Source organism: Oryctolagus cuniculus, chromosome 3, assembly GCF_051225735.1.
Source record: "Oryctolagus cuniculus isolate XC-2025 breed Fujian yellow rabbit chromosome 3, ASM5122573v1, whole genome shotgun sequence".
Classification (NCBI taxonomy): domain Eukaryota; kingdom Metazoa; phylum Chordata; class Mammalia; order Lagomorpha; family Leporidae; genus Oryctolagus; species Oryctolagus cuniculus.
In genome coordinates, this window is record NC_142869.1 from 70,186,663 (window position 1) to 70,212,677 (window position 26,015).

At 48.0% G+C, this 26,015-nt stretch overlaps 1 protein-coding gene across 1 annotated transcript in view; it reads right to left on the reverse strand.

Annotated features, from left to right (window-relative positions):
• Positions 1–14,963: 14,963 nt before the first annotated feature.
• GAD1 (glutamate decarboxylase 1) overlaps positions 14,964–26,015 on the reverse strand; it is a 43,275-nt gene continuing 32,223 nt past the window's right edge. Inside the window, exons 13-17 of the mRNA XM_002712277.6 lie at positions 22,006–22,084; positions 20,802–20,951; positions 18,601–18,708; positions 17,079–17,168; positions 14,964–16,309 (exon numbers count right to left, since the gene is read on the reverse strand). Coding sequence (XP_002712323.1) covers positions 16,136–16,309; positions 17,079–17,168; positions 18,601–18,708; positions 20,802–20,951; positions 22,006–22,084 — 601 coding nt within the window. The 3' untranslated portion in view covers positions 14,964–16,135. The remainder of the gene's footprint in view (positions 16,310–17,078; positions 17,169–18,600; positions 18,709–20,801; positions 20,952–22,005; positions 22,085–26,015) is intronic.

Here is a 26,015-nt window from a genome sequence, read left to right on the forward strand (position 1 = left end):
GGAACCCTTCCTTGGGAATGGAGGCTGTGCCTATTGCAACAAAACAGAAGCAGCCTGGATCCCCGAGGACTCTGTGGAGCTGCGCCACCACATCAGCCCTGGGCTGCCCATCTCTGGACCTTCAAAGGTAGGAAACGTGCTTCTTTTTAATACTGCTGGTTCTGTCCCCCATCATCACCACCTCGACCCAATCCTGATCGAATCATTTAGCTACAGCTCAATTACAAACTAGAAAATTCCTTTAGTGTTTGCTGAAGAACTCTGGAGCTCCGTATAGCTCTATCTTTTTATTAATGTTATTATCATTAGAAAGGCAGAGGGAGAGAGACATAGACATAGATGAAAGGAGGAAGAGGGGGAGAGAGAGAGAATATGTATCTTCCATGCACTGGTTCACTTAACAGCTGGGCCTGTGTCAGGCTGAAGCCAGGTACCCAGAACTCAGTCACATGAGTGGCAGGAGCCCAAGTACGTGAGCCATCACCTGCCACCTCCCAGGGTGCACATGAGCAGGAATCTGGAATTGGAAGCACAGGACTGAACCCCAGGCACTCTGATGGGGGTGTAGGTGTCTTCACTGCTGTGCCATGGGCCTGCCCCTACCGATCTCTGTCTTTGAATGCCTGCAGCAGAGCTGGCCAGCTTCCCGCAGAGTCTGCTCCCTCCTCAGAGTGCAGAGCTGTGGTTGAGAAGCGCAGGGCCAGTGTGGAACTCATCTCCTTTATCTCCCTGTTAGCCAGCTGGAAGAAGACTCCCAGGCCACCAAGGATGGTGCAGTCATTATGTGGGAGGAAACTCGGGATCCTGATTACAACACAGCTGCCCGCAGGGCATCAAGCCGCCTTGTGATGCAGAAGAGAAAGACCATGATGTCAAGCACCTGGATGCAGAGGTTTATCCTACTCCGACCGACGCACCTCTGTGTCTCAGGGTCCCAGCCTGTGGACTGGCTGCTTGAGCTAGAGGGTATAACTGCTCAGCAAGATCAGGTTCGCTCGGCCGGCGCCACAGCTCACTAGGCTAATCCTCCGCCTTGCGGTGCCGACACACCGGGTTCTAGTCCCGGTCAGGGCGCCGGATTCTGTCCCGGTTGCCCCTCTTCCAGGCCAGCTCTCTGCTGTGGCAGGGAGTGCAGTGGAGCACCCCATGGGAGACCAGGATAAGTACCTGGCTCCTGCCATCGGATCAGCGCGGTGCGCCAGCCACAGCGCGCGGGCCGCGGCGGCCATTGGAGGGTGAACCAACAGCAAAGGAAGACCTTTCTCTCTGTCTCTCTCTCTCTCACTGTCCACTCTGCCTGTCCAAAAAAAAAAAAAAAAAAAGGATCAGGTTCGCTCCCTGTGAAGGATTACACTGCCTGACCCCTGTCTGACCCCACCCCTTCATCAAGTTACTCTAGGCAAGAATAGGCCCTCAGGTGGGGTAGCACACAGGTGGCTGGAATGACCAAGTTTACTGCCCACTCTCCCATCGTTTCTGATCATGGGCTTTCTCCTGAGTCCTTTGTAAATTGAGCAGCTGTAGTTGGGTTTTTTTCTTAAATATTTATCATTTTTAAAACTTATTTTCATCTACTTGAAAGGAAGAGCATCAGAGAGACAGAAAGAGGGATTTTCTATTTGCCGGTTCACTCCCCAAATGCCTGTAGCAGCTGGGCCTGGGGGCTGCGCCAGGCTGAAGCCAGGAGCCCAGAACGCATTACAAGGCTCCCATGTGGGTGGCAGGGACCCAAGCACTTGAGCCATCACCTGCTGCCTCCCAGGGTGTGCATTAACAAGAAGCCAGATCAGAAGCAGAGGTGAGGCTCGACCCCAAACACTCTGACCTGGGATGCAGGTGTCGTAGAGGTATCTTAACCCTCTGTGACACAGTGCCCACCCCTGAGCAGCTGTATTATTTAGGGATCTTTTGATTGTAAGTGTACTAAACTCTTCAAACTGGCTGAAATATCCCATCTTCCTGGACAACCTGGCCCCAGGAGTCTTCTCTACGCCCTGAATCACACATGGCGGCATAAAATACACTGTGCATACAATTCATGTAGGGGCCAGTGCTGTGGCACAGTGGGTAAAGCCACCATCTGTGATGCCGGGAGCCCATACAGGCGCTGGTTTGTGTCCTGGCTGCTCCACTTCCAATCCAGCTCTCTGATGGTGGCCTTGGAAAAGCACGGAGGATGGCCCAAGCGTTTGGGCCCTTGCACCCATGTGAGAGACACGAAAGAAACTCCTGGCTTCAGCCATGGCGGTTGCAGCTATCTGGGGAGAGAAACAGTGGATGGAAAATCTCCTTCTCTTGCTCTCTCTCCCTCTCTTTCTCTAGGTTTCAAAATAAACAAATCTTTTTAAAAACAAGTTCACATAAAATATGTATTATTTTAAAATGATGTATAGATTTCAAAAATTTTTCAACAAAGTAAATATCTTTTAATTCCATTTTCCACGAACTTTTTGAAGTTCCCCTGTGGCATCACGAGTTGGTGGACAGATAGCCAGAATGAAACTCAATACAATTTCTGCTGGCTGCTGCTACCATAAACACCAGACCTCTGTCTTGGAACCAAGGGGTTCCAGCCACTAGGTTTCAGACTTGAGTAAAAGAAGAAAGGAAAAGAAACAGCACAACCACACTCACCAGACAGCCCAGGTCGCTGGCCTCGGCTGGTTGCGGCCCCCAGGCAGCTGTAACCCTCGCCAGAGCTCTGCCCCACCGCGCGGGGCTCCCCGGTCCTGATCAGCTGCTCCCTGTCGCTTGACGGGCCTCCGACGCTAACCGCTCTCCTGCCCTTGGCCGGCGAAGCAAAGTACCTGGGCAAGGTCGCACGGGCCGAGTGGAGACCCGCTGCTTTCCCACTAGGTGGCGCCCGTGGAGCCAGAGGTGACCATGAGGGCTTTGCAGTCAGAAGAGCACAAAGGAAATGTGGTTTTGCTTTTCTTTTTCCTTCCTATTGATAGCTCCCCGCTCCACCCCTCATCCTAAAAGCAGCGTTAAAACAAGGCCCCTTTCTACTTCTCCCTCCCAGGGGGACGGCAGCTTCCCCGAGACTCCCCTGCCCAGGGCCAAGTCAAAGGGCTGCTGTTATCCTCCTGCCTGAAAGCTGTGGGCTTGTAATTGGAGTCCCCGAGCGCCCGTGACCCTGGCCTCATCCCTCTCCTTCCTTTCAGCTTTCTCCAAGGCCCCGCAATTAAGAAGGTAAGCCACAGGGTTGCCTTCCTTCCCTCTCTGGCTCCTTTTAAATTGTGTTCTGGAAGGAGGTGCAGCAGGAGAAGTGAATCTCTATGGTCAGCTAAGCCAGGACCACGTGGTTGCACGCCTATGGGCACCAGGGCATGAGCTGGCCCCCGGAGAAGAGAGAGTCTATACTGATTTGCTCCCACAAAATAAAGACGAGTTATACCAATAAAAGACATTGTTAGTAAAATGATATGGTCTTATCTGGGGCATCATCTTAGGCTCCCCCCGCCCCGTCGCCATTTTGTACAATAAGCTTGGATTCTAAGCCCAGGCTGGCTTACTCGAAGTCAGGTGACCAAATGGCACAACCACAAGCGTAAGCTCCAGCCCCACCCTAACAGAATTCGCTATTCCCACTTCATTGCCTCTGCAAAGCTATGTAAGACCCGTTCTCCCAGTACAGGCTGCTGTTCTGTGGTGCAGGGGGAGGCAGCCTGTCGGGTTTCCCCCACCCGACAATAAACCTTCTCCCTTACACCTGTGTTTGGTGTGTTTTGTGGGGACCTTTCCGATGTGGTCATTCCCAAGGACTTCAGTTCATAGTTTAGCAGTGAGTTTTCAGATGCAGGGAAGGGGAAGACGGAGGTTCGAGGACTGCCTCTGGCTTCCTGAATGCAGTGTTCTACTCACTCTCATCTTTCCCCAGGCCGCATCTGTGTGGGGGTAAGTATAGGGTCACAGCATCAGCAAAACCCTATTTCTTTTGGGACTTCCCCCTCCATTATCTGAGGGAGGTCCAGGCCTGCTCAAACCCTTGCCAGCCAGTTTATTTGTTGAAAAAGAGCTATTGTTTTATTTGAAAGAGTGTCAAAGAGGGAAGGAATAAGAGAGAGATCTTCTGTCCGTTGTTTCACTCCCCAAGTGGCCATGATAGCTAGGGCTGCTCCAGGTCAAAGCCAGGAGCTAGGAACTCCATCCGGGTCTCCCACACGGCTGGCAGGGACTCAAGTAGTTGGGTCAGCTTCTGCTGCTTCCCAGGGGCACTAGCAGGGAGCTGGATCAGAAGCAGGGCAGCCAGGACTCAAACTAGGCACTCTGACATGGGCTGCTGGTATCCCAGGTGGGAGTTTAACCTGTGGCACTACAATACCCTGTGGCACTACAACACCCATGCCTCCCAGCTGGTTTAGAAAGCCCCATGTAGGGATGGTAGCCCGTCCTCCAGCCAGACATGTACACAGCAGAGGCCCATCTGGGGTCCCGAGTCGCCAGGGCGTGCTGTCCTGGGACTACTGGCCATGCTCCACAGACAGGGGACGCACCCTCAGGCCCCAGCATCATGGAGGCTTTTCCTTGATTGGACGCCACGTGGTTTCCTGGTGCCCCTTCCTCCCAATGTTCACGTCCGTAAGAAATCGAGTCCCAGTCCTGTGTCCTCAGCTGCTCATCCCCTCAAAGCCCTGCCCTTCTCCCTTCAACAGGTGCCTTCTCTGTGCCCTTTTGTTTTGTTGTCTGAAGTACCCTGGGGGAAATAGCCACCTCTCCAGCTGATAGTCCCCTCCTAGGAAAGTCAGGCAGCTCAACAGCTCCCAGAAGAAAGTCAGATGCCATTATTGAAGTGGGCTGTACACATTTTTGGTCAATCCTAAGAGTGGGATAAAACGTGAATGGTTTTCCTGGTCTCCGATCTCTGGCCCCAGTGGTTGCATCTCGCCCTCTCACTAGGTGGTGGAGCCCTTAGTGACAGCATGGAGCCCGTGACCTCCTCGACCCCTCCTGATTATGGAGGACAGCCAGCGTTTCAGAGCTGTCTGCTTTCCCGTCTTGCCAGGCCTGTGACCCTGTGACTCGGGAGACACAAAGTGCCAGGGCAGGGCTGTAGGATTACTCAGCTTCTTGCAACTGTAACTAAAATGCTGGGAGGAACTTTCTGGGGGAGAGGAAAAGGCTTACTTTTTTTTTTTTTAATATTTATTTATTTGAAAGATGGAGTTACAGAGAGAGAAGAGAGAGAAGGAGAAACAGAAAGATCTTCCATCTGCTGGTTTACTCCCCAAATGGCCTCAAGGCCCAGGGCTGGGCCAGACTGAAACCAGGAGCCGGGAACTTCTCTGGGGTCTCCCACGTGGGTGACAAGGGTCCAAACACTTGGGCCATCTGCTGCTGCTTTCTCAGGTGCATCCGTAGGTAGCTCTGTGGGAAGCGCAGCAGCTGGAACATGAACCGGCACTATATGGGATGCTGGCATTACAAGCGGTGGCTTTATCTGCTACACACACTGGCCACAATGCCAGTCCTCAAAGACTTACTTTCTTAAAAAAATTTTTTATTTATTTGAAAGGCAGAGTGATAGAGGTAGAGGGAGAAAGACAGAGAAAGGGAACTTCCATCCACTGGTTCACTTCCTAAATGGCCACAATAGCCTGGCCTGGGTTAGGCTGAAACCAGGAGCCTGGAGCTCCATCTGGGTCTCACACATGGGGGTCAGAGGTCAAGTACTTGGGCCATATTCTGCCGCTTTCCCAGGTGCATCAGGAGGGAGCTGGTTCAGAAATGGAGCAGCCAGAACTCAAAAACTGGTGCCCATATGGGATATCGGCATTATAGGTAGTGTCTTAACCCACTGGCCCCCTCAAAAGCTGCTTTGACTCACAATTTGGAGGTTCAGCATGCAGGATGAGATGGTCCTGTATCTGGTTGAGTCTGGTGATGGCAGAGCAGGTGCAGAGGAAAGGTCACGTGATGAGCCGGGAAGCAGAGAGAGAACTATGCTGATCTTGGCTTAAACAACCAACCCTCTTGCAACCTTCCAAAAACAAGCACCAGTGACCTTAGAGACCTCCCACTGACCCCATCTCCTGGTGGCCATAATTATGCCAAATCTCTATCCAAATCCATCTACCATTATCAGGAATTTATTAACTATTAATATAAAATTTGGAGTTTGAACGCCTCCCTGAGTTTGAGGCACCAAGTCCTGTCTAACCCTTAACAGCCATGAACTCTCTGTTCCTCTGCTTTGCCCCTCAGCTCCAAAGGGAGGAGCTTGTGTTTCTTGTGGGATGCCTCCTCCCTTCCAGCCTCCAGGCTGTAGCTGCTCAGGGGTGTTGGACCTCAGAGGCCTGTCAGGTCTCCTCCCTCCTCTCACAAAAGGGTTTGGGGTTTGGAGGGTGGTTTGAGGCTACAGCTGGTGTTAGAAGGACAAGTTCTGGGCCCGCGCTATGGCGTTGTGGGTTAAAGCCCTATTCTGAAGCACCAGCATCCCTTATGGGCACCGGTTCTAGTCCTGGCTGTTCCTCCTCTGATCCAGCTCTCTGCTGTGGCCTGGGAAAGCAGTAGAAGATGGCCCAAGTCCTTAGGCCCCTGCACCCACGTGAGAGACCCAGAAGTAGCTCCTGGCTCCTGGCTTCGGAGCTCTAGCCATTATGGCCATCTGGGGAGTGAACCAGCAGATGGAAGACCTCTCTCTCTGTAACTCTTTCAAGTAAATAAAAATAAATCTAAAAAAAAAAAGAAAAAAGAAAAAACAAGGGCAAGTTCCACCCTCCCAGGAAGGTTTTCGGTAAGGAGGCACCCTGGCTCCTAAGCACATTTACTCAAGGGGGATGTCACCCATAGGGTCTCAGGGTGGAGAATCCAACGGCCCCCAAACGTATCCATCCTACCCCCGGAACCTAGGACTATGTCTGTCATGGCAAAGAGGACTCTGCAGATGTGATGAAGTTGAGGTTCTGGTGATGGAAGCTTATTGAGGGGTTAGTTGTGGATTATCCAGATGGGCTTAATGCAATCACCAGGGTCCTCATAACGGAAAGAGGGAGGCAGGAGAGTCATGGCTGGAGATGTGACATGGGATCATGAACTAAGGAAGGCACACAGCCTCTAGAAGCAGGAAAGGGCCAGGAAACAGACTCCCTTCTGGCCCCCAGAAAGAACGCAGCTCTGCCAACACCGTGTTTTTAGCTTGCTGAGCCTGCTTTTGGACTTCCCATAGAATTGTAAGAAAATTAATTTGTGTTGTTTTAGGCCACTACACTTGTGGTAATCAGCTGTGGCACCAGGACACTACTGCAGCCCTCCAGTGAAGCTCAGTTGTTAGCAAAGCATCTTAGGGTGAACACAGTGTGGACTTGCAAGATGGGCCCTTGTTCCATGTGTTGCTTCAAAGCCAAGATTGGAGAGGCTCTTGCACTTGGCTTTGCTCAGTGACTCCTTACCGATCCAGGGCTTCACGACCTCATGTCAGGATCTCATCAGCCTGGCCTGTCTAAGGTTAAGTGTCCATCTATGAGGCTCAGGGGATGGAATGCCCAAACTGACCACACCTGAGGCAGGTGGCCACTTCTGGACTCAGTGGCCTCATCCTTCCGCATTGCACTGGGTGAGAATGAAGAAAGGAGACTTTTTTTTTTTTTAATTTGAAAGGCAGAGTGCCAGAGAGGAGGGAGGGAGGGAGGGCGGGAGAAAGAGAGAGGAGAATCCTCCTTTCAGCGGTTCACTCTCCAAATGCCTGCAACAATCAGGGCTGGGCCAAGATGAGGCCAGGAGCCAGGAACTCCATCTGGATCTCCCACATGGGTGACAAGGACTCAGGTACTTACTTGAGCCATCATCTGCTGCTTCCCAGCTGTGCATCAGCAGGAAGCTGGGAGGGAAGCCGAGGTGGGACTCAATCCCAGGCACTCCAATATGGAATTCAGGGGTCCCAAGGAGCAGCTTAATCCTCCGGATCACAATACCTGCCCCAGGATAGTTTCTCAAGGGAAAATGAGAAGAGAAAAGCATACATGCTGGGCAGGCATAAAGCATTCTGATCCATTATGGAGAATGAAGGAACTGGGAAGAGCAGTTTTGAAGTGGTTGCATTGGCGTATTAAAGCAACCTTGCAGCCGGCGCTGTGGCTCAATAGGCTAATCCTCCACCTAGCGGCGCCGGCACAGCGGGTTCTAGTCCCGGTCGGGGCACCGGATTCTGTCCCGGTTGCCCCTCTTCCAGGCCAACTCTCTGCTGTGGCCAGGGAGTGCAGTGGAGGATGGCCCAAGTCCTTGGGCCCTGCACCCCATGGGAGACCAGGAGAAGTACCTGGCTCCTGCCATCGGATCAGCGTGGTGCGCCGGCCACAGCGCGCCAGCCATGGCAGCCATTGGAGGGTGAACTAACGGCAAAAGGAAGACCTTTCTCTCTGTCTCTCTCTCACTATCCACTCTGCCTGTCAAAAAAAAAAAAAAAAAAAAAAAAGCAACTTGCATATCAGTTATTATAAAAAATTCCATTCTTCAGTCCAAAATATAGTGAGATTCCCTTCCATTAATTTGCTTCACACCATCTGCTCAGATGAAAGGATATAAGATTCTGGCAGGTAGATTTGATGCCTGAATCTGGTTTTCTTTGCGTAAGAGGCAGCAGAACCCCTGCGATGCCTACACGCAGAATCCTCAACTCTGCCTTTTCTCAGTTACCTCTCCCTCCTCAAGACCACAGATCACCTGGATCACTGTGCTTTCAATCCAGCCTCACAAAGAATGCCCCCTAGGCCACATTAGAGGGTCTGTTCTGAGAGACAGGCTGTAACAGTCTTCGATAAAGGAAGTGCAGATGCATGCACAACATGGAGAGAGATGACCCAGTGGAAGGTCTGAAATGTAAGAAGGAATCACATGCATCCGCCTGCAGCTCCGGCATCCCATATGGGTGCCAATTCGAGTCCCGGCTGCTCCACTTGTGATCCAGCTCCCTGCTGGTGGCCTGGGAAAGCAGTGGCAGATGGCCCAAGTGCTTGGGCCTCTGCACCCATGTGAGAGACCCAGAAGAAACTCCTGGCTCCTGGCTTTGGTTTGGCCCAGCTCTGGCTGTTGGGGCCATCTGGGGAGTGAACCAGCAGATGGAAGACCTCTCTCTCTCTGCCTCTCCCTCTCTCTGTCTGTAACTGTGCCTCTCAAGTAAATAAATAAATATTTTTAAAAAAAGAAGGACTCACATGCAAATGTAGTTGCCCACATGGGAATAACTAAGCAAAAATCAGCTGAATCAAATTGTCGATAAGGTATAAATTGAGGGGTTAAATGACAGACTTGGGGCCGGCGCCGCGGCTCACTAGGCTAATCCTCTGCCTTGCGGTGCCAGCACACCGGGTTCTAGTCCTGGTCAGGGCACCGGATTCTGTCCCGGTTGCCCCTCTTCCAGGCCAGCTCTCTGCTGTGGCCCGGGAGTGCAGTGGAGGATGGCCCAGATTCTTGGGCCCTGCACCCCATGCGAGACCAGGAGAAGCACCTGGCTCCTGCCTTCGGATCAGCGCGTTGTGCCGGCCGCAGCGCGCTGGCCGCGGCGGCCATTGGAAGGTGAACCAATGGCAAAGGAAGACCTTTCCCTCTGTCTCTCTCTCTCTCACTGTCCACTCTGCCTGTCAAAAATAAAATAAAATAAAATAAAAAGACAGACTTGGAGTACTGCATGAGACTAGCATACACGATAGGTTCAGCAATGTAGACTGGGAAGAAGATGATCAGAGCAAAATTATTCTGACTCCTGAGAGGTACAAAATTATGAATGTTTGAAGTGGTAAAATGCTAGTCTATCTAGGGTAACCAACAAAAACCAGAAAGCATACAATCTATGAGCAGAGGAGAAAAAAACAGAACAGGAACAAAAAGCAAACTTCAATTAATCTGCATTTTTGACAAGAACAGCAAAAAAAAAAAAGGACAGGAAAAGTGAAACAAATAGCATAAAATAAGTTGGTAGAATTAAAGCCACATCCAGTAATAATCATAAATGAAATGAATGAAATCCTTCAGTTAAAAACAAAGATTTCCACATAGAAGAAAAAAATCATAAATTTGGCTATGGGCCATTTATACAAGCAAAACCTCAAACATTAAGAAATAGAAATATTTCAACTCAAGGAGAAGAAAATGTGTATCAGGCAAAGATTAATATAAGAAATATGGCATAATATTTATAGTTAATTCTACATTAATATCAGATAAAATAGACTATTAGACAAAGGAATAAAAAAGTGATTGCTACATAGTGCAGTGTGGCACAGAGAGTTAAGCCACCACCTGTAGTGCTGGCACCTCATATGGGCACTGGTTTGTGTCCTGGCTGTTCCACTTCTGATCCAGCTCCCTGCTAATGAGTCTGGGAAAGCAGTAGAAGATGGCCCAAGTACTTGGGCCCCTGTACCCACATGGGAGATTTGGATGAAGCTCCTGGCACCTGGCTTTGACCTGGCCCAGCGCTGGCCATTGTGGCCATCTGGGAAGTGAACCAGTGGATAGCAGATCTCTGTCTCTCTTTCTCTCTCTCTGCATCTCCCTCTCTCTAACTTGACCCTTCAAATACTTTTTTAAAAAAAGTTTGAAATCATTAGAAAAGTATGAAAATTATAAACTTACTTATACCTAATAATGTAGCAAAAATTAATAAATGACAAGGGAAAATCGACAAAATCACCATATTTAGAATAGAAGAACAAAATATTATGTGTCAAAACTAGATAGCTAAAGGGATGCATGTAGGAAGTATATATTCTTAAATGCTTCCATTAGGAAAGAAGACATGTTCAAAATTAATGATCTGTGCATTCAATTTGAGAAATTAGAAAAAAGAACAGCAAACAACACTCCCCCCCCCCATTTTTTAAAGTAAAAGGAAAGAAATAATAAATGTAGAGGGAGAAATTAATGAAGTAAAAAGCAATTACACAATTGAGAGTCTTGACAAAGCCATTTTCTGAAAGCTTAATGAAACCAACAAACCTCTGCTGAGATTAACAATGACAAAAGAAATAAGACACAAATTAATCCTATTAGGGAAAATTGAAAATGTAACTAATAAAGATAAGCATTTTTTTAAAAAAGAGGATATTATGGGCAACTTTATGAATAAAACTGAAAACTTAAAAACATGTGTAAATTCCTGGAAAAATACAACCTGCAAACAGTGACTCAAGAGGACATGGGGATCTTAGTTTATGAGAAACACCTCACCTACCTCACTAATATAAAGAAGAAAGACATGGCCATCTCAGCAAATGCAGAGAAATTATCAGTGAAATTATACAACCATTTTACAGACACTCTGCAAATGAGGGATAAAAAGGAGTGTCCTTAATTCAGAAAATGGCATCTACAATAACCTGAAGGCTACAGAAAACTTAACAGTGAGCGGCGAAAGCATTCCCTGTGGTATCAGGGAGAGAAGCAGGGCTGCCTCTTACCGAGGCTTCTTTCCACTCTGCACTGGCTATCCTGGCCCGTGCGGACACCAGCAAAAAGAAGAAACAGTTACAGGAGTCAGGAGTGAATAGACGAAGCCGTCGTTATCCGTGGATATTTGGCTTTTGGAAAACACTAAAGAAGTAAACTTATTTGAGTTTCAGCAAGTTCTCTCAACATACAGTCATTCCCTGAAAGGCAGTTACTTTTCTATTCAGAAGCAATAGTCAGAAAATATAAAATGTAATTTTTTAAAAGATGCCATTTAAAATAACAGCACCTGGAAGTAAATCTATCTAAAGTTGTGTGTGTCTGTTATGAAACTTTATTGGCAGACACTAAAGATGACCTAGTTAAATGGAGATGTACACCATGCTTATGGTGACTATATTCAGTGTTGAAACAATGTGACTGCTCTTCAAATTGATCAATAAAATTCCAAAGAAAACTCCAACAGGATTTTCTGGTGAGACTTGATGAGCTGATGTATATGAAAGAGTAAAGAACTAATAACAGCCCTTTCAGCCTCAAAGCAGAACCAAACACAAAAGTCAATTCAAAGTGGATTAAATACTTAAATATAAAAAGCACAAAACCATGGCACTTGGCCTACATATGGAAATGTCTTTACAGCTTTGGGATTCGAGAGAATGTCTTAAAGAAGACACATGAAAAGCAGAAGCCATAGTGAAAAATATTGGTACATTTTACATTATTAAAGAACTTCTATTTTCAAAAAGACTATTAGTTGAGTGAAAAGAGAAGCCCCCAACTTGGACGATATTTGCCAACCACAGAATCAAAAAGAATGAATTTGGGGATACATAAAGAACACCTAAAGAATAAAGACAAGCAACCAAATTGAAAATTGGACTGAGGGGATGAGAAGCATTGCATAGAATAGAAGCAGTCATGTGGTTTCTAATGGTAAAAGATACTCAACCTCTCTTGTAATCAGAGAAAGGAAAATCATATCCACAAGAGATACTATCTCGTACTGACCAGGCTGTCAAAACTTTGAGGCCAGGTGATGGTGAGCTTATGAAACAATGAGAACCTGCTGCTCCAAGCATAACATGGTGAGACCTCTCTGCCTTACCCAGGAGAGCTTAACCAGTCCCCTGTGGCTCAGCAATTTTGCTTCCAGGTATACATCCTGGGGAAACATTTTCACTTTTGCAATTACAAGAACACTCATAGAAACATTGTCCCTAAAAGCAGAGAACTGGAACATCTCATCCGCCCACTGCTAATAGAGTGGGTAAACTGATCAAGTATTTTCGCACAATGGACTAGCACTGCAGCCATAAGAATCTGTGAATTACAGCTGGAAGCACCAGCAAAGGTAAATCTTAAAAACATGAGGCTTCCACAGGCGGCTGTGCTTGCAGATTGTGCCCATGGTTGAGAAGATCTTAAAATCTATCTGATGCAAAAATCTACTCCAGGGGCCAGCATTGTGGCGTAGCACGTGAAGGTGCCCTTGAGACACCAGCATCAAGTATCGGAGTGCTGGTTTGAGTCCTGGCTGCTCCGCTTCCATTCCAGCTTCCTGCTAATGTGTTTGGAAAAGCAGAAGATGGATCAGTACTTGGGTCCCTGCCACCCACATGGGAGACGCAAATGGAGTCCCACGCTCCTGGCTTCTGCCTGACCCAGCTCTGGCCATTGCAGTCATTTGGGGAGTGAAGATCTCTCTCTCTGCCTCTCCCTCTCTGTCACTCTACCTTTCAAATAAGTAAATGTTTTTTAGAAATTAAATGAAATCTGTTCCAGTTCCAGTGGCACAAGGATATTTATCCCTTAAGGAATGAGTACATTTTTTTGTTTGTTTGTTTATTTTAACTGTCTCCATATGGGCTAGCTCTGGACCTGCAACACTGTAATGTTAAATAGGAAAGACAAGTCACAGAAGTATTATTCTGGGGCTGGTGTTGTGGTGCAGCGGGTAAAGCTGCCGCCTGCAGTGCCAGCATCCCATATGGGTGCTGGTTTAAGACCCGGCTGCTCCACTTCCAATCCAGCTTACTGCTGTGGCCTGGGAAAGCAGAAGAAGATGGTCCAAGTCCTTGGGCCCCTGCACCGGCGTGGGAGACCCAGAAGAAGCTCCTGGCTCCTGGCTTTGTATCAGCCCAGCTCCAGCCAAAGCGGCCACTTGGGGGGTGAACCAGCAGATGGAAGACCTCTCTCTCTGCCTTTGCCTCTGCCTCTCTGTAACTCTTCCTTTCAAATAAATAAATAAATAAATATTTTTTAAAAAGTATTATCCTGTTTACATAAAGTGGGAAACAAGGTAAACGTGAAGAGTGAGCATGCTTATATAGGTGGAATAGAAAAGCAGTAGCGATTAACACAGAATTCTGAATGGTGATTGCTTCTTGAGGAGGGAGGTACTCGAGACGGATATGCAATAGGGCTGCAGGGCTGCAAGGTACCGATCGTGTCCTGTGATGTCAGGCTGAGGGCTGGCACTCAAGTACAGTGTCACTGTTAGCTTTTATCTTACACATGTATGATCTTTTTAGAAAAAACTCCCTCCTGTGATCCACAATTCCTGACTTTAAATAAACAGGACCCCGTCTGAAAGTACTGCTTGAAGGAGGAATCTCAGCCTACGGTCGGGACAGAGTAGACTGCCAGGACCTCGGGGCAAAGCATCTGACTCCTAGGGGGTTGCAGGAGGAGAGACCTTGACCCCTTCATGGGCAGGACCCCAGCAGAAGTCTTCCAAAAAGCGCTTTATGACAAAGCAAACTAAAACCACAGGATCCTACTTGCGGCACGGCTACAATTCAGAAAAAATTGACAGTACTGAGTGTCAGCATGAAAATGGAACTGCCCAAGAGGCCAGAAAAGCCACAAGATTGAACTGGATTTAAGCAGGAACATGCAAGAAGTCAGCTCACAGAAAGGATTCAAGGGAACAGCGGGAGAGAACATAAACAGGGTCACCCCCGTGGAGTCTGGCTTGTTTAGTGCGACGGTTACACACGCAGTCAGTGTGCTCATTACAAATGACTCTACTCTAATCCCTACACCTGCTAAATAGGGAACACCCTGCATTCCAGATGATCGAGACAGTGTTGTCACAGTTCAGTGGGACATCACAGAAAGTCCTAATGATAGCAGCACCAAAACATGTTTCTCCCGAGGAAGTGAACTGGAGCCAATGCACATGCCGAAGCAGCTTGCACAGTGACTTGTGGTCTTGGAGACACTCGGATATCACAGACGTCCCATTAGAAGGGGTCTTTGTCATACACACCATGCTCACCTGAGTGCCCGAGGCAGCACAGGAAGGAATGTTTGCTGAGAGCCTGAATGACTGGACCTACATGCTGAGTCTAATAAGGCAAATAAGAAACAGGGCCACTGTCCTTTCTCAAGGCCTGGACTGCAGTCGTAGCAATTTTATAGACCAGAGGTTCAGGGAACTACCACAGGGCGTCCAGCCTCGGCTTCAATGGGGCGCTGCACGTCACCCAGCGGGAAGGGAACAGACCGGGGGTGATCCGAGGAACCCCAGCTGGAAACACCACCCTCTGTATGAGACACAAACGGGAAGAAAATTTTGTTCAAATTCTCCATGGAGAATATTTTTATTTATTTATATTCTTCTTGCATACTCTAAACCGCACAGTGTGAATTTCCCTTCTTTGTGAGACTGGCCGATTTATCTGAGATCTTCAGAAACATTGCCTTAGGTTTCAGCTAAGCGAGTCACAGAGATTGGTCATGAACACTACAAAACGACAGGAGAGCTAGGTATTATCCAACAGTTGCTACAAAAGCATCGAGAACGCCAAGACATACAGCCAGACAGAGAGGGTAAGAAGCAGATGCTACGAAGGAATAGGATTTCCATATATATTACTCTATGTACAGTATCAGAGTTCTTTCACACACAGTACATTTACGTTTAAATCATTGTTGTAAGGGCACTCTTAAGATAAATACAAGTCTCGCTAATATTAATCTTTTCTCTTTGGCTCACAAAAGCACAGAAATACCATAAACAGTATTCAGAACTTACTTCATTAATATATAAATAAGATACATTACAAATGGGACGAAAATACAAGATGCTCTTTAACATGGTAAATCTCTGGATATAAATAAGCAAATATTTCACTGACCTACAATTAAACAGTCATTGGAATCATTACATGAGTTTTCCCTTCCCCCTCCCCACTGCCCCCCAGGTAACAGTAATTTACACAGTCTACACAAAATAATCTCTAAAAATAACGGCAATAGTACACCTGTAACAAGGACTGTTGTCCCCCAGCAGGACGCTAACGGGGAGGGTGTGGCTCTTGTCAGCCCGTGGTGTGTGTTCTCATCCATGGTGACTTCAGTGGGAGAAGCACTGGCAGAGAGCCCCATTCCCACCAACAACACTCCCCCTGAGCCCCCAGGTCACAGCCTTTTGGAAAACATCTTGTCTGCGGTTGATGGGCAAGCTGGTTTGCAGCATGGTTAGCCCCTCAGCGACATGCTGTGGTCTATGACTAAGCCCCACTCGCTATTCATATATATAGAGAGAGGTATATATATAGAACTGTACATATGTGCTGTGTTTCTAATGTGCAACTTGTTAAAAAGAGCATTATTCCTGCGAACTCTAACAAACAAGCTGAAGGAAGGTTTGGACAGGGCGGGTCAGCAACTCATAGAGGTTGGGTCTAGAGGGCCAGAAGGAAGCGAGAATTCCCACGAACTCGTGTTCCGCCAAGGGTGGTTACAGATCCTGGCCCAGTCTTTCTATCTCCTCAATGAGGAAGTCGATGTCAGACTGGGTAGCAGCTGGGTTCGAAATGACCATCCGGAAGAAGTTGGCCTTGTCCCCCTGAGGCTGGTAGCCAACCATGGTGGTGCCCGACTCCATCATCAGAGCTTTGATTTTGGGAGCCACCTTGTGATGGAAAACACAAAACAACACTCAAAACCGACATTCACATCCTCTCTTTTTAACAATTCAGTGCAGCTTGCTTTGTACTAGTTGTGTTTATCCTGACATAAAGGCAAGGAAATATTTTGTATCCAGGTTATCTTCAGTGGCTAACATCTAATGACTACTTAAATCTACCCAATCTTTTCCCTAGAAAGTACCATGTGGCTGAATTCTGAAAGTCAGTCATGGAACAGTGATGATAAAGTCAAAAAGGAAAACAAGATCAAAGACGCTCTCACAGGGAACACCACGAACCATGGTTCCTGTGTAACCCAGGACCCAGGATACTGCCTGGCACACTGATTGTGTTTCACAAATTGTTGAATGGTTGGATGAATGAAATATTACATAAACTCAACACCACCATACCAACTCGGAATAAGCTAGATGTGGAAATGGATGGCTGGAGATTGGAACTTTGTAAAAGGTATTATCAGATACACTTTAACACAGAGTGTTCTAGGAATATGTCTGTGACTCACTTGCCCTACATTGAACCTCTTTTGCAGGTGGAATGCACACCTAAGGCATCCTATTGTATCTGAACCACAGCCAGGGGACAATGCAGACCCAAGAAAAATACGGCAAGATGTCATCCAACACCCCATTGCTGGAAGCCCACCTCAAGTTGCTATGTTTTCTTTCTCCCCCGCCAGAAGGCACACTGGAACAAATGAGTCCTGAACAGTCAGGAGTAGAGGAGACAAAGAGTGAGCTGACACACACATACCCTGTGGAGTTTCTCCCGCCGCTCAGGGCTGTCGGGAACGCCCCTGAGGCTCGGTGGAATATACCAGAAACAGACGTTGGTGTGTTCAGGCTGTAGAGATTTGTCACAAACGAGCGAAACAAACAAAAACGAAGAAAATGATGAGCACTTGAAAGAAAGCTGTTCCTAAACCCATGTGGCCTCGATGGCGTCACTCAGATCAAAGAAAGAGGTTGGGTCTACCTCAAAGGCCCTGTCACTTCCACGCTGGGGAAAACAAGACCTGCTTTCTCCAATCAGGTCTGGTAAGAGAGCCCCACAGCCAATCTTCTACGTAACTAACGTCGCCACCTTTAAACACGGAAATGTCACCACCTTTAAACACGGAAATGTTACCATTCGTTACACCTGTGTCACTGAAAACACGGTCTTACCCATCTTGCCAAACTGTGGTCCCCTCCATAGAGAAGGTGCTTGAGACAATTTATTTTGTTGATAAAGAAATGTTCCTGAGTACATGTTATCATTTGTCAGTTCCCTCCCTCCGTGCCTGCCTCTAACTGCCTTGAGACATCAAATTTGTTGTGTTCAATCTGCCGCGAGTATTAGCATATATGACCTAGTGTAAACACCAGAGTAAGACCACAGGGGTCAAATGTTTGAGCGCTATCGCATTGATTTTAATTGCTCAGGGCTCTTTTTTGCTCATTTTGTGACTCTTGGGGTTTTATTCCCCGATAAAACTAGGTTGCTTGATAAATAGATAAGGACTGAATGCAGATGGTGTTCCCAAGCATTTACTGGGTTCTGAGTGGATTTTTCATTCATTCAACCCTGGCTCCTCTTCTTTCTTTATTCAACTGGGAGCTGCAGAGGCAGTGTTTGGGCCAATGCCATCTGGCCCAGGCCTTGGCATAAGATCTGGCATATAGCAGGCACTCAGTAAACACTGATATGATAAATATGGAGGTACATTAAAAATTATGGAAAATGGAATTAAAAGTTAAGTTCATTTTGGTACAAAAGTTTTGGAACTCGTGCCTGGTTTTTTCCTCATATGCAGCTCCTGTGAACTTCTGGAAGATCCCTGGTACTTCACTGGGTGTGATTTCTGGGCAGCGATGATTTTATCTGGCCATCCTTTCAAGGGGTCTCTGTAAAGTAGAACCCTACTCTTGAAGCGGAGTTGGGCAGCCAGGGTAGCCCCATCATATAAGCTTCTTAGACAAGAGAAGCACTTTATCATGGGAGTTTAACACAAGGCAGACCCAAGAATGATGAAGAATTCAGTCCTGACAGGCAAGGAGAGACCTCTTGTCTGCAAACGCTGGCTGACAGTAACAGTTTTAGAAGGGGTTAAGGGGAAAAGTCACCTCAGTGCTCCCAAAAGAAAATTTCAGGATCACGGAGGGAATTAACGAAGGGTGCAGCTGGGTGAAGATGCGGAAGCAGCTGCCGGCACTGTGGGGCAACCTGGCTGGAGGAGCTGCCCTCGGCGGTTGCTCTGGCAGCATGGTGCCCCTGGGCCATGATGACAACCTACCTCGCCATCAAACACCATCTCAAACTCTTCTCTGTTTTTAATCTTGGCATAGAGGTACTCAGCCAGTTCCAGGCATTTGTTAATCTGATTTTCAAATCCCACAGTGCCCTGTTTTAAAGAGAAAAGTCGCATTTGTTAGTGACAGGTTGCATGTCCCGGTGATGGGCCTTTGGGAAGGCTAAGCTGTTCTTATCTATGGGAAATACACAAAGAGCATTCTTAGAGAGGGTAGGAAGAACCATCTAAGTAAACACGCACAGCACCTCCGCAGTTCTGCTTGCAACGAATGAAGGGGGCCTGCTCTCTCATTTGAAGCACTCTCGTCTCTTGACAGTTATTCTCAACAGGACTTGTAGCTTCCTGCCGGTTATTCACAGCCTGGTCTCGAGGCCTCTTTTGTTGGTTTGCTTTAGGATAGCAACACTCAAAGTGTCATCTGTGGACTCAGGCCACAGATTGCAAACTGTAACTGGTCCACAATGAGATCAGTACAGAAATTGAGATCAAGCAATAAAGAAATGTTTGAAGCAACTTGACAGAGTCATTTTATGTCCATTGGATCTAATTAAAAAAAAAAAAAATGGCTTGTGGCTTGGTGCTGGTGCTGCGGCATAGCAGGTAAAAGCCACCGCCTGTTGTGCTGGCATCCCAGCTGCTCCTCTTCTGATCCAGCTCTCTGCTATGGCCTGGGAAAACAGTAGAAGATGGCCCAAGTCCTTGGGCCCCTGCACCCATGTGGGAGACCTGGAAGAGGCTCCTGGCTCCTGGCTTCAGATCAGCCTAGTTCCAGCTGTTGCAGCCATTTGGGGAGTGAACCAGCAGATGGAAGATCTCTCTCTCTGTCTCTCCCTCTCTCTGTCTATAACTCTACCTCTCAAATAGATAAATGAAATATTTTTTAAAAAAGCGGCTTGTACTTTGTATATTTCATTTCTCTAGCCATTCATCTTTATTGCATTGATCTAGGAGAGGTTAAAAGAACAAGCAGCTGGGGTTGGGTGTTTGGCACAGCAGTGGAGATGCTGCTTGGAAGGCTCACGTCCCACGCTGGAGCGTGGTTTGAGCCCTGGCTCCACGTCCTGTTCCAGCACCCTTCCAATGCAGACCTTGGGAGGCAGCAATGATGGCTCAGTGTGGTTGAGTTCCAGGCTTTTGGATTCTGCTTGGCCCAGCTCCAGGCTGTAGGCATTTGAAGAGTGAAAAGAAGGGAGATCTCTGTTTCTTTCTCTGTCTCTCTCTCTGCCTTTCAAATAAATAAAACTAAAGACTTTTTAAAAAAAGAGCAAATAACTGGTTCTTCATATACACTTGGAAAGTTCCCGCCATCTTTCCCAGCAGTGTATGCTGGCCACACTTATCCCACACCTTTCTAGGCAAGCTACCTTCCACAGGGCACAATATCATCACTGCCAGGGCGCCCAGGGCTTGCCTGGAGCTTGCAACAGCTCCAACTACTGACAAACTGGTTGAGCGTGAGTCTCGAAAACCAGCATGGCTGATGACAACAGCAGAACCAGGGCTGTTGAGCGGGCCTATGTTAACAAGGAGGGCAGACGCACGAGGCTGACTTGCAGATGGAGTCCAGCACTGGCCAAGCAGGAAACTCCCCACACAGTGGCCCTCACTCAAATTTTGGGGAAAATTCCAATTATTAGCTTTTTTTCCCGAAGGTGCTAGAATGCAAACCAAGGGGGTGATGTACACAGGCGAGCCATGTTTCAGTGTAGCAGGATTTATCCAAAGTCTGCACTGTCCAAAATGGTGAAGAAAATATAGATAATGGGAATGCCATTATTTCAACAGAACTTAAAACTATCTTATACGTCTCACGATGAGAGGCCTCCTAAAGGGATTCAGACTTCTATTCAGAGTAACACAGTCATTTTACCTGTCATCTCTCTCTGTACTAAATCATGTCAGTATCCCTGAGGATTGCTGCGGAAATCTTTATCTTGGCATAATTTTTCATCGTAAGAGGAAGTTGTAAAAAAACCTTATGATCATTCAAATTCAGGAGACTGAACAGGAGGGAACAGGAGATAAAGTTATTTCTTTCGCAAGCAAAAACAATAGGGTTAACTCCATTATGCAGATATTCATTACACCCAGATCGAATTATCTGTGACACAACTTCGCCTCTCTTTTGCCAGCCAGTCTGAAAATTGCATTTCTGCTCTATTTCCTGAATCCCCGCTTCATACCTTTGCTTTCCACATCAGCCAGAACTTGAAGATGTCCACGTGGCGGCCACACTGAATCGCCTTGTCCCCGGTGTCGTAGGAGACATCGTACTGCTTGTCTGGCTGGAAGAGGTATCCTGCACACATCTGGTTGCATCCTTGGAGTATCCCCTATCATGAGAATCAAGAAGGGTGCGTTTGTATCCACAGGTGACACAACCCTGAAGTGGGGCCGGCTAGGAGGGATTTGGGGTCACGGGCAACCTGGCCTCTGATGTGTTCATCAGACCTTGCCCTTGTTCTGATGTCTTGTCCTCAACTCACCCTTGGATAAACCTTTGCCCCTTCTTCTGTCACTCAGATTAGAAGCTCATCTTTGGTCTCAGATGCCTACAACAGGGCCCCACTGTCCCTTTAAGTGGCATTTGGAACTACGCGTGGGTAATTGGGTTGTTTCAAAGACGGGGAAGTGCTGTGGCAGCCGATGGGCAAGGGTTAGGGATGTGAACCTCCTCAGGGGGTGGCACGGTTTCCCGTTGTGAAGAATTGTCCTCCCAACTTCTGGGGGATCTCCTAGGAGGTCAATAGGGACTTCCCAGGTGAGCGAAGTAAAGAGCCCGTACAGATCCTGGCTCCCACTGGCTGGAGACTTTTGGAATGCCCCAGCATGCAGAAGCATCATTGGAGCAGCAGTGCATTGCAGGGCAATGCAACACACATTGTTAGGTGTGTAAAGAAGGGAAAAGAGCATGAACCTATTCACAAAAACCTAGTGGCTAACCTTCCTTGCTGTCCTAAGTTGCTATTTGTAGTTCTGGTTCTACCTCGTTTATTTCAGCTCTTGGGACCATAAAATATAAGAATGCAAAGTATGTTCCAGAGAGCACCTTCTGTCCTCACCGAGGACAGAACTCGTTGGACGCCTCAGCCAACTGCACGTGATCACCCTTGTTTGTGCGGACACGAAGGGATCCTCCATGCCTATAATTCCCTTAGCGTCCCTGTCACTCACAGCACCTGGGAACTGAACAAGGAGTGAGGGCAGCTGGCAGCAAGCATGCAGAGAAGCCAGGCTCGCCACAAGGGCAGGACGGGGTGCTCTCACAACGGGCTGCCAGTCTGCTAAGACAGCCGGCAAGACCTGCAATAGGACCCCAGGCTTTCTCTTCTCGTGCCCTCTCAAGGACGTGCGGGCCACCCGCGAGTCTGGGGACAGCGTACAGACCTTCTCCCGGACGAGAATGGCCGAGCACTGCAACAGCACGCCCATCATCTTGTGAGGGTTCCAGGTGACCGAGTTGGCTCTGAAAGAAGCACGTGAGAGTTTGGGGCAAAGGCGTATGAACTGAGAGAGGCATGCATCCTCTTGAAGAAAACGCCACCCGTGTCGGCTCACACATAAATGCTCCCGATGCCCATTCTTCTAAACTGACCAGCCAAGCAGAGAACAGCCAGGCAGTGCCAGGCTGTGACATTGCAGACCGTCCCTTCTAAGTAACTGCTAACACTAGAGCTAATGTCCACGAGGCACTGAGCGTGTGTCCTGGGGTCCTGAGAGCTGTGGTAGAATATCACTGTGGCATCATGGGTGAGAACTCAGGCTTTGGGACCAGACTCTCCAAGTCTGGGTCCTGGCTCTGGCTTTTGCCAACTTGGATGAGTTGCATAACTTCTCTTGTGCCTCAGCTTTCTCATTTGGAAAGTGGGCAGGGTCCACCTCACAACACTGAATAAAAGGCAAAATGAGTTAACAGAAAATGCTTAGGGTGGTGCCTAGCACACGTAATTCTCACAACCACCCCATGACGTAGGCACTATTATCACTTCTGCTTTAGATGGACGAACAGATGCACAAAAAGGTTAAACAAGAGGGCCTTTCAAAAAGTTTACAGGATGGCTGGCGCCACGGCTCACTAGGCTAATCCTCCGCCTGCGGCGCCGGCACACCGGGTTCTAGTCCCAGTTGGGGCACTGGTTCTGTCCCGGTTGCCCCTCTTCCTGTCCAGCTCTCTGCTACGGCCCGGGAGTGCAGTGGAGGATGGCCCAAGTCCTTGGGCCCTGCACCCATGGGAGACCAGGAGAAGTACCTGGCTCCTGGCTTCGGATCAGCGCGGTGCACTGGCCATAGCGGCCACTTTGGGGGTGAACCAACGGAAAAAGGAAGACCTTTCTCCCTGTCTCTCTCTCTCTCTGTCTAACTCTGCCTGTCTTAAAAAAAAAAAAAAGTTCACAGGAAAACAGGATGAAAAGGTAAGTTTATTGGGTGCCCCCCAAAATGGAAATTTACCATGAACTTTTTGAAGGTCCTTCATGTATGACTTAAAGCCACAGAGCTGGGAAGCGGTGGAGCCGAGATTCAAGCCCCAGGAACCTAGCTGCAGAGCCAGCGCTCCTAACCACTCCCTGTAGGCACACTTCGGCTCCTTCCGGCCTCTCTGTTCTAATTTACACAAAGGGCTGGAAGGCGGTGCTGACCTAGCTACTCAGGAGCCACTAGGAAGAGTGACAGCTAAGATCAGCTGGACTATTCTGGACTTCGCCGACCTCGCAGTGTTGTTTACATGCTAAGTGAGCATGATTCTGCCAGTTTGGGCTGCGATGATAGTTTTACAAGCACGGTCTCCTAGCAACCGCGCCACTCCGTCAGACATGATTAGATTGGTAAAGGAGCACACTCGCTAGGACATTGCAGAAACAACTAAGTGTCATATATTATGATCAAGTGTCATATATTATGATCAAAACTTGGGCAGCCTGCTTCAGTGGTTTCAGACTCCTTCCCAGTGGCCTGGCTGGACTTTGCGCGTTGATCTCTGTGAAGGAAACCTCCTGACAGAACAATGTCTCGGAATTAGATTGCTGATGCTCCCCTGGAGCTGAGCCCCTGCTATGAATCTGTAACCTCTCCATGTTGCCTTGGCCCTGTGGAGGGAAACGGATGTAATGTACATGTGTGCTGTCCTCACGGAGAGGAGATGAGGACCTGCAGTGCTTTTCCTGGTGTGCACAATGAAAGACAATGAGAAAAAGTTCTGAGAAAAGTTAACTTATCTGGTGAACAAGCAGCAGGGTGAGCCATATTTAAATGGTAGTGAACTTGATCAGTGTTCTCATTGCTATCATTTGCCAAGTCATTAAAAAATTATATTTAGATCTCATCAAATGTCTTAAATGGTTTTCTGAATGCCCTAAAGGTTTGAAGCAAATGATTCCTTGTTGCTACAAATGGAACGCAGTAAGACATGTCATGGATTCAGTTTCCTTTAAAATACATACGTGCTTTAAAATGTTAGAAAAAAAATCGGGGCTGGCACTATGGCGTAGCGGGTAAAATCGTCGCCTGCAGTGCTGATATCCCATAAGGGCGCTGGTTCAAGTCCCAGCTGCTCCACTTCTGATCCAGTTCCCTGCTGTGGCCTGGGAAAGCAGTAGAAGATGGCCCAAGTCCTTGGGCCCCTGCACCTGCATGGGAGACCTGGAAGAAAATCCTGGCTCCTGGCTTCGGATTGGCACAGCTCTGGCTATTGTGGCCATTAGGAGTGAACCAGTAAATGGAAGACCTCTCTCTCTGCCTTTCCTTCTCCCTGTGTGTAACTCTAACTTTCAAATAAATAAGATAAATATTTAAAAATAAAAAAGGAAGGAAAACAAATCTGGCACAAAATGATTCAAATTTTCCCAGGCTCAAAGATGGAAAAGAAAATTGCCTGAAAAATCTAAACTACAGTTAGGCTGGCTCATCTGTACTTCATGTATCATCCTCCAAGGTATAGGGTTGGATATTTAAGCTTCAAGGAGCCAGACTCACTCGCTTTGTCCCTGGCCTTTCGGACTTCAGAGAGCAGAGTGAGCAAAAGCAAAAGGAGCACCAGCTCTGCTACAAGAGGCCACTCGTGTGCTTTCCTGACACCTGCTGCTTGTACCTCTGACCCGTCTGCTCTCGCCTCTCCCACGCTGCTCCAGTCCCCAGCCTCTCTGCTGGCCCTCATCTCACCAAGAACTGTCCTGCCTCAAGACCTTTGCACTTGCCATTCCCACGGCCCAGAACATTCCTCTCCATATCCTTGCTTCCTGTCTCCCTTTAGCCTAGCATCTGCTGAATGTCAGCCCTTGGAAAGGCCTCTGACTACCCAGGCTAAAATAGCATTCCTTGGGGTGGGCTTTGTGGTATAGCGAGGTAAGCTGCAGCATGGGATGCCCACATCCTCTGTCAGCACCTGAGTTTTAGTCCTGTCTCTGCTTCCGATCCAGGTTCCTGCTAATATGCCTGAGAGGCAGCAGATGATGGCCCAAGTACTTGGGCTGGGGCCACCCACATGGGAGACCAGAGGGAGCTCTGGGCTCTTGGTTTTAGCCTGGCCCAACCCTGATTGTTGTAGGCATTTGGGGAGTAAACCAGTGGATGTTTCTCTTTGTCTGTCTGTCTCTCTGTGTCTGTCATTCTTTCAAATAAATCAATAAAATTTTTTAAATTTTTTATTTTTTTAATTTATTTTTGACAGGCAGAGTGGACAATGAGATAGACAGAGAGAAAGGTCTTCCTTTGCCATTGGTTCACCCTCCAATGGCCGCCACAGCCGGCGCACTGTGGCTGGCGCACTGCGCTGATCAGAAGGCAGGGGCCAGGTGCTTCTCCTGGTCTCCCATGGGGTGCAGGGCCCAAGGACTTGGGCCATCCTCCACTGCACTCCCAGACCACAGCAGAGAGCTGGCCTAGAAGAGGGGCAACCGGGACAGAATCCGGCGCCCCGACCAGGACTAGAACCTGTTGTGCTGGCGCCACAAGGCGGAGGATTAGCCTATTGAGCCACGGCGCCGGCATAAAATTTTAAATATTAGCTTATTTTGTACTCACTGTTACCTAGCCTGTTTCAGTTTTCTTTGCAACGAGACAGGTTAGAGACCTACTTGTATTTATGAACACTGAGGTCACTGGAATGTAAGCAAACCCTTCCATGTGCCGCCTAATTTTTCCTGCCTGCATCAGACATGCATTGTTTTTATTTTTAAAGATTCATTTGATTATTTATTTGAAAGCCAGAGTTACAGAAAGAGAGGGAGATACAGAGAGATCTTCCATTTGCTACTTCGGCCCCCAGATGAGCACAATGGCTGGGCCTAGGTCAGGCTGAAGCTAGGAGCCAGGAGCTTCTTCCAGGTATCCCATGTGGGTGCAGGTGCACATGCACTTGGGCCGTCTTCTGCTGCTTTTTCCCAGGCCATTAGCAGGGAACT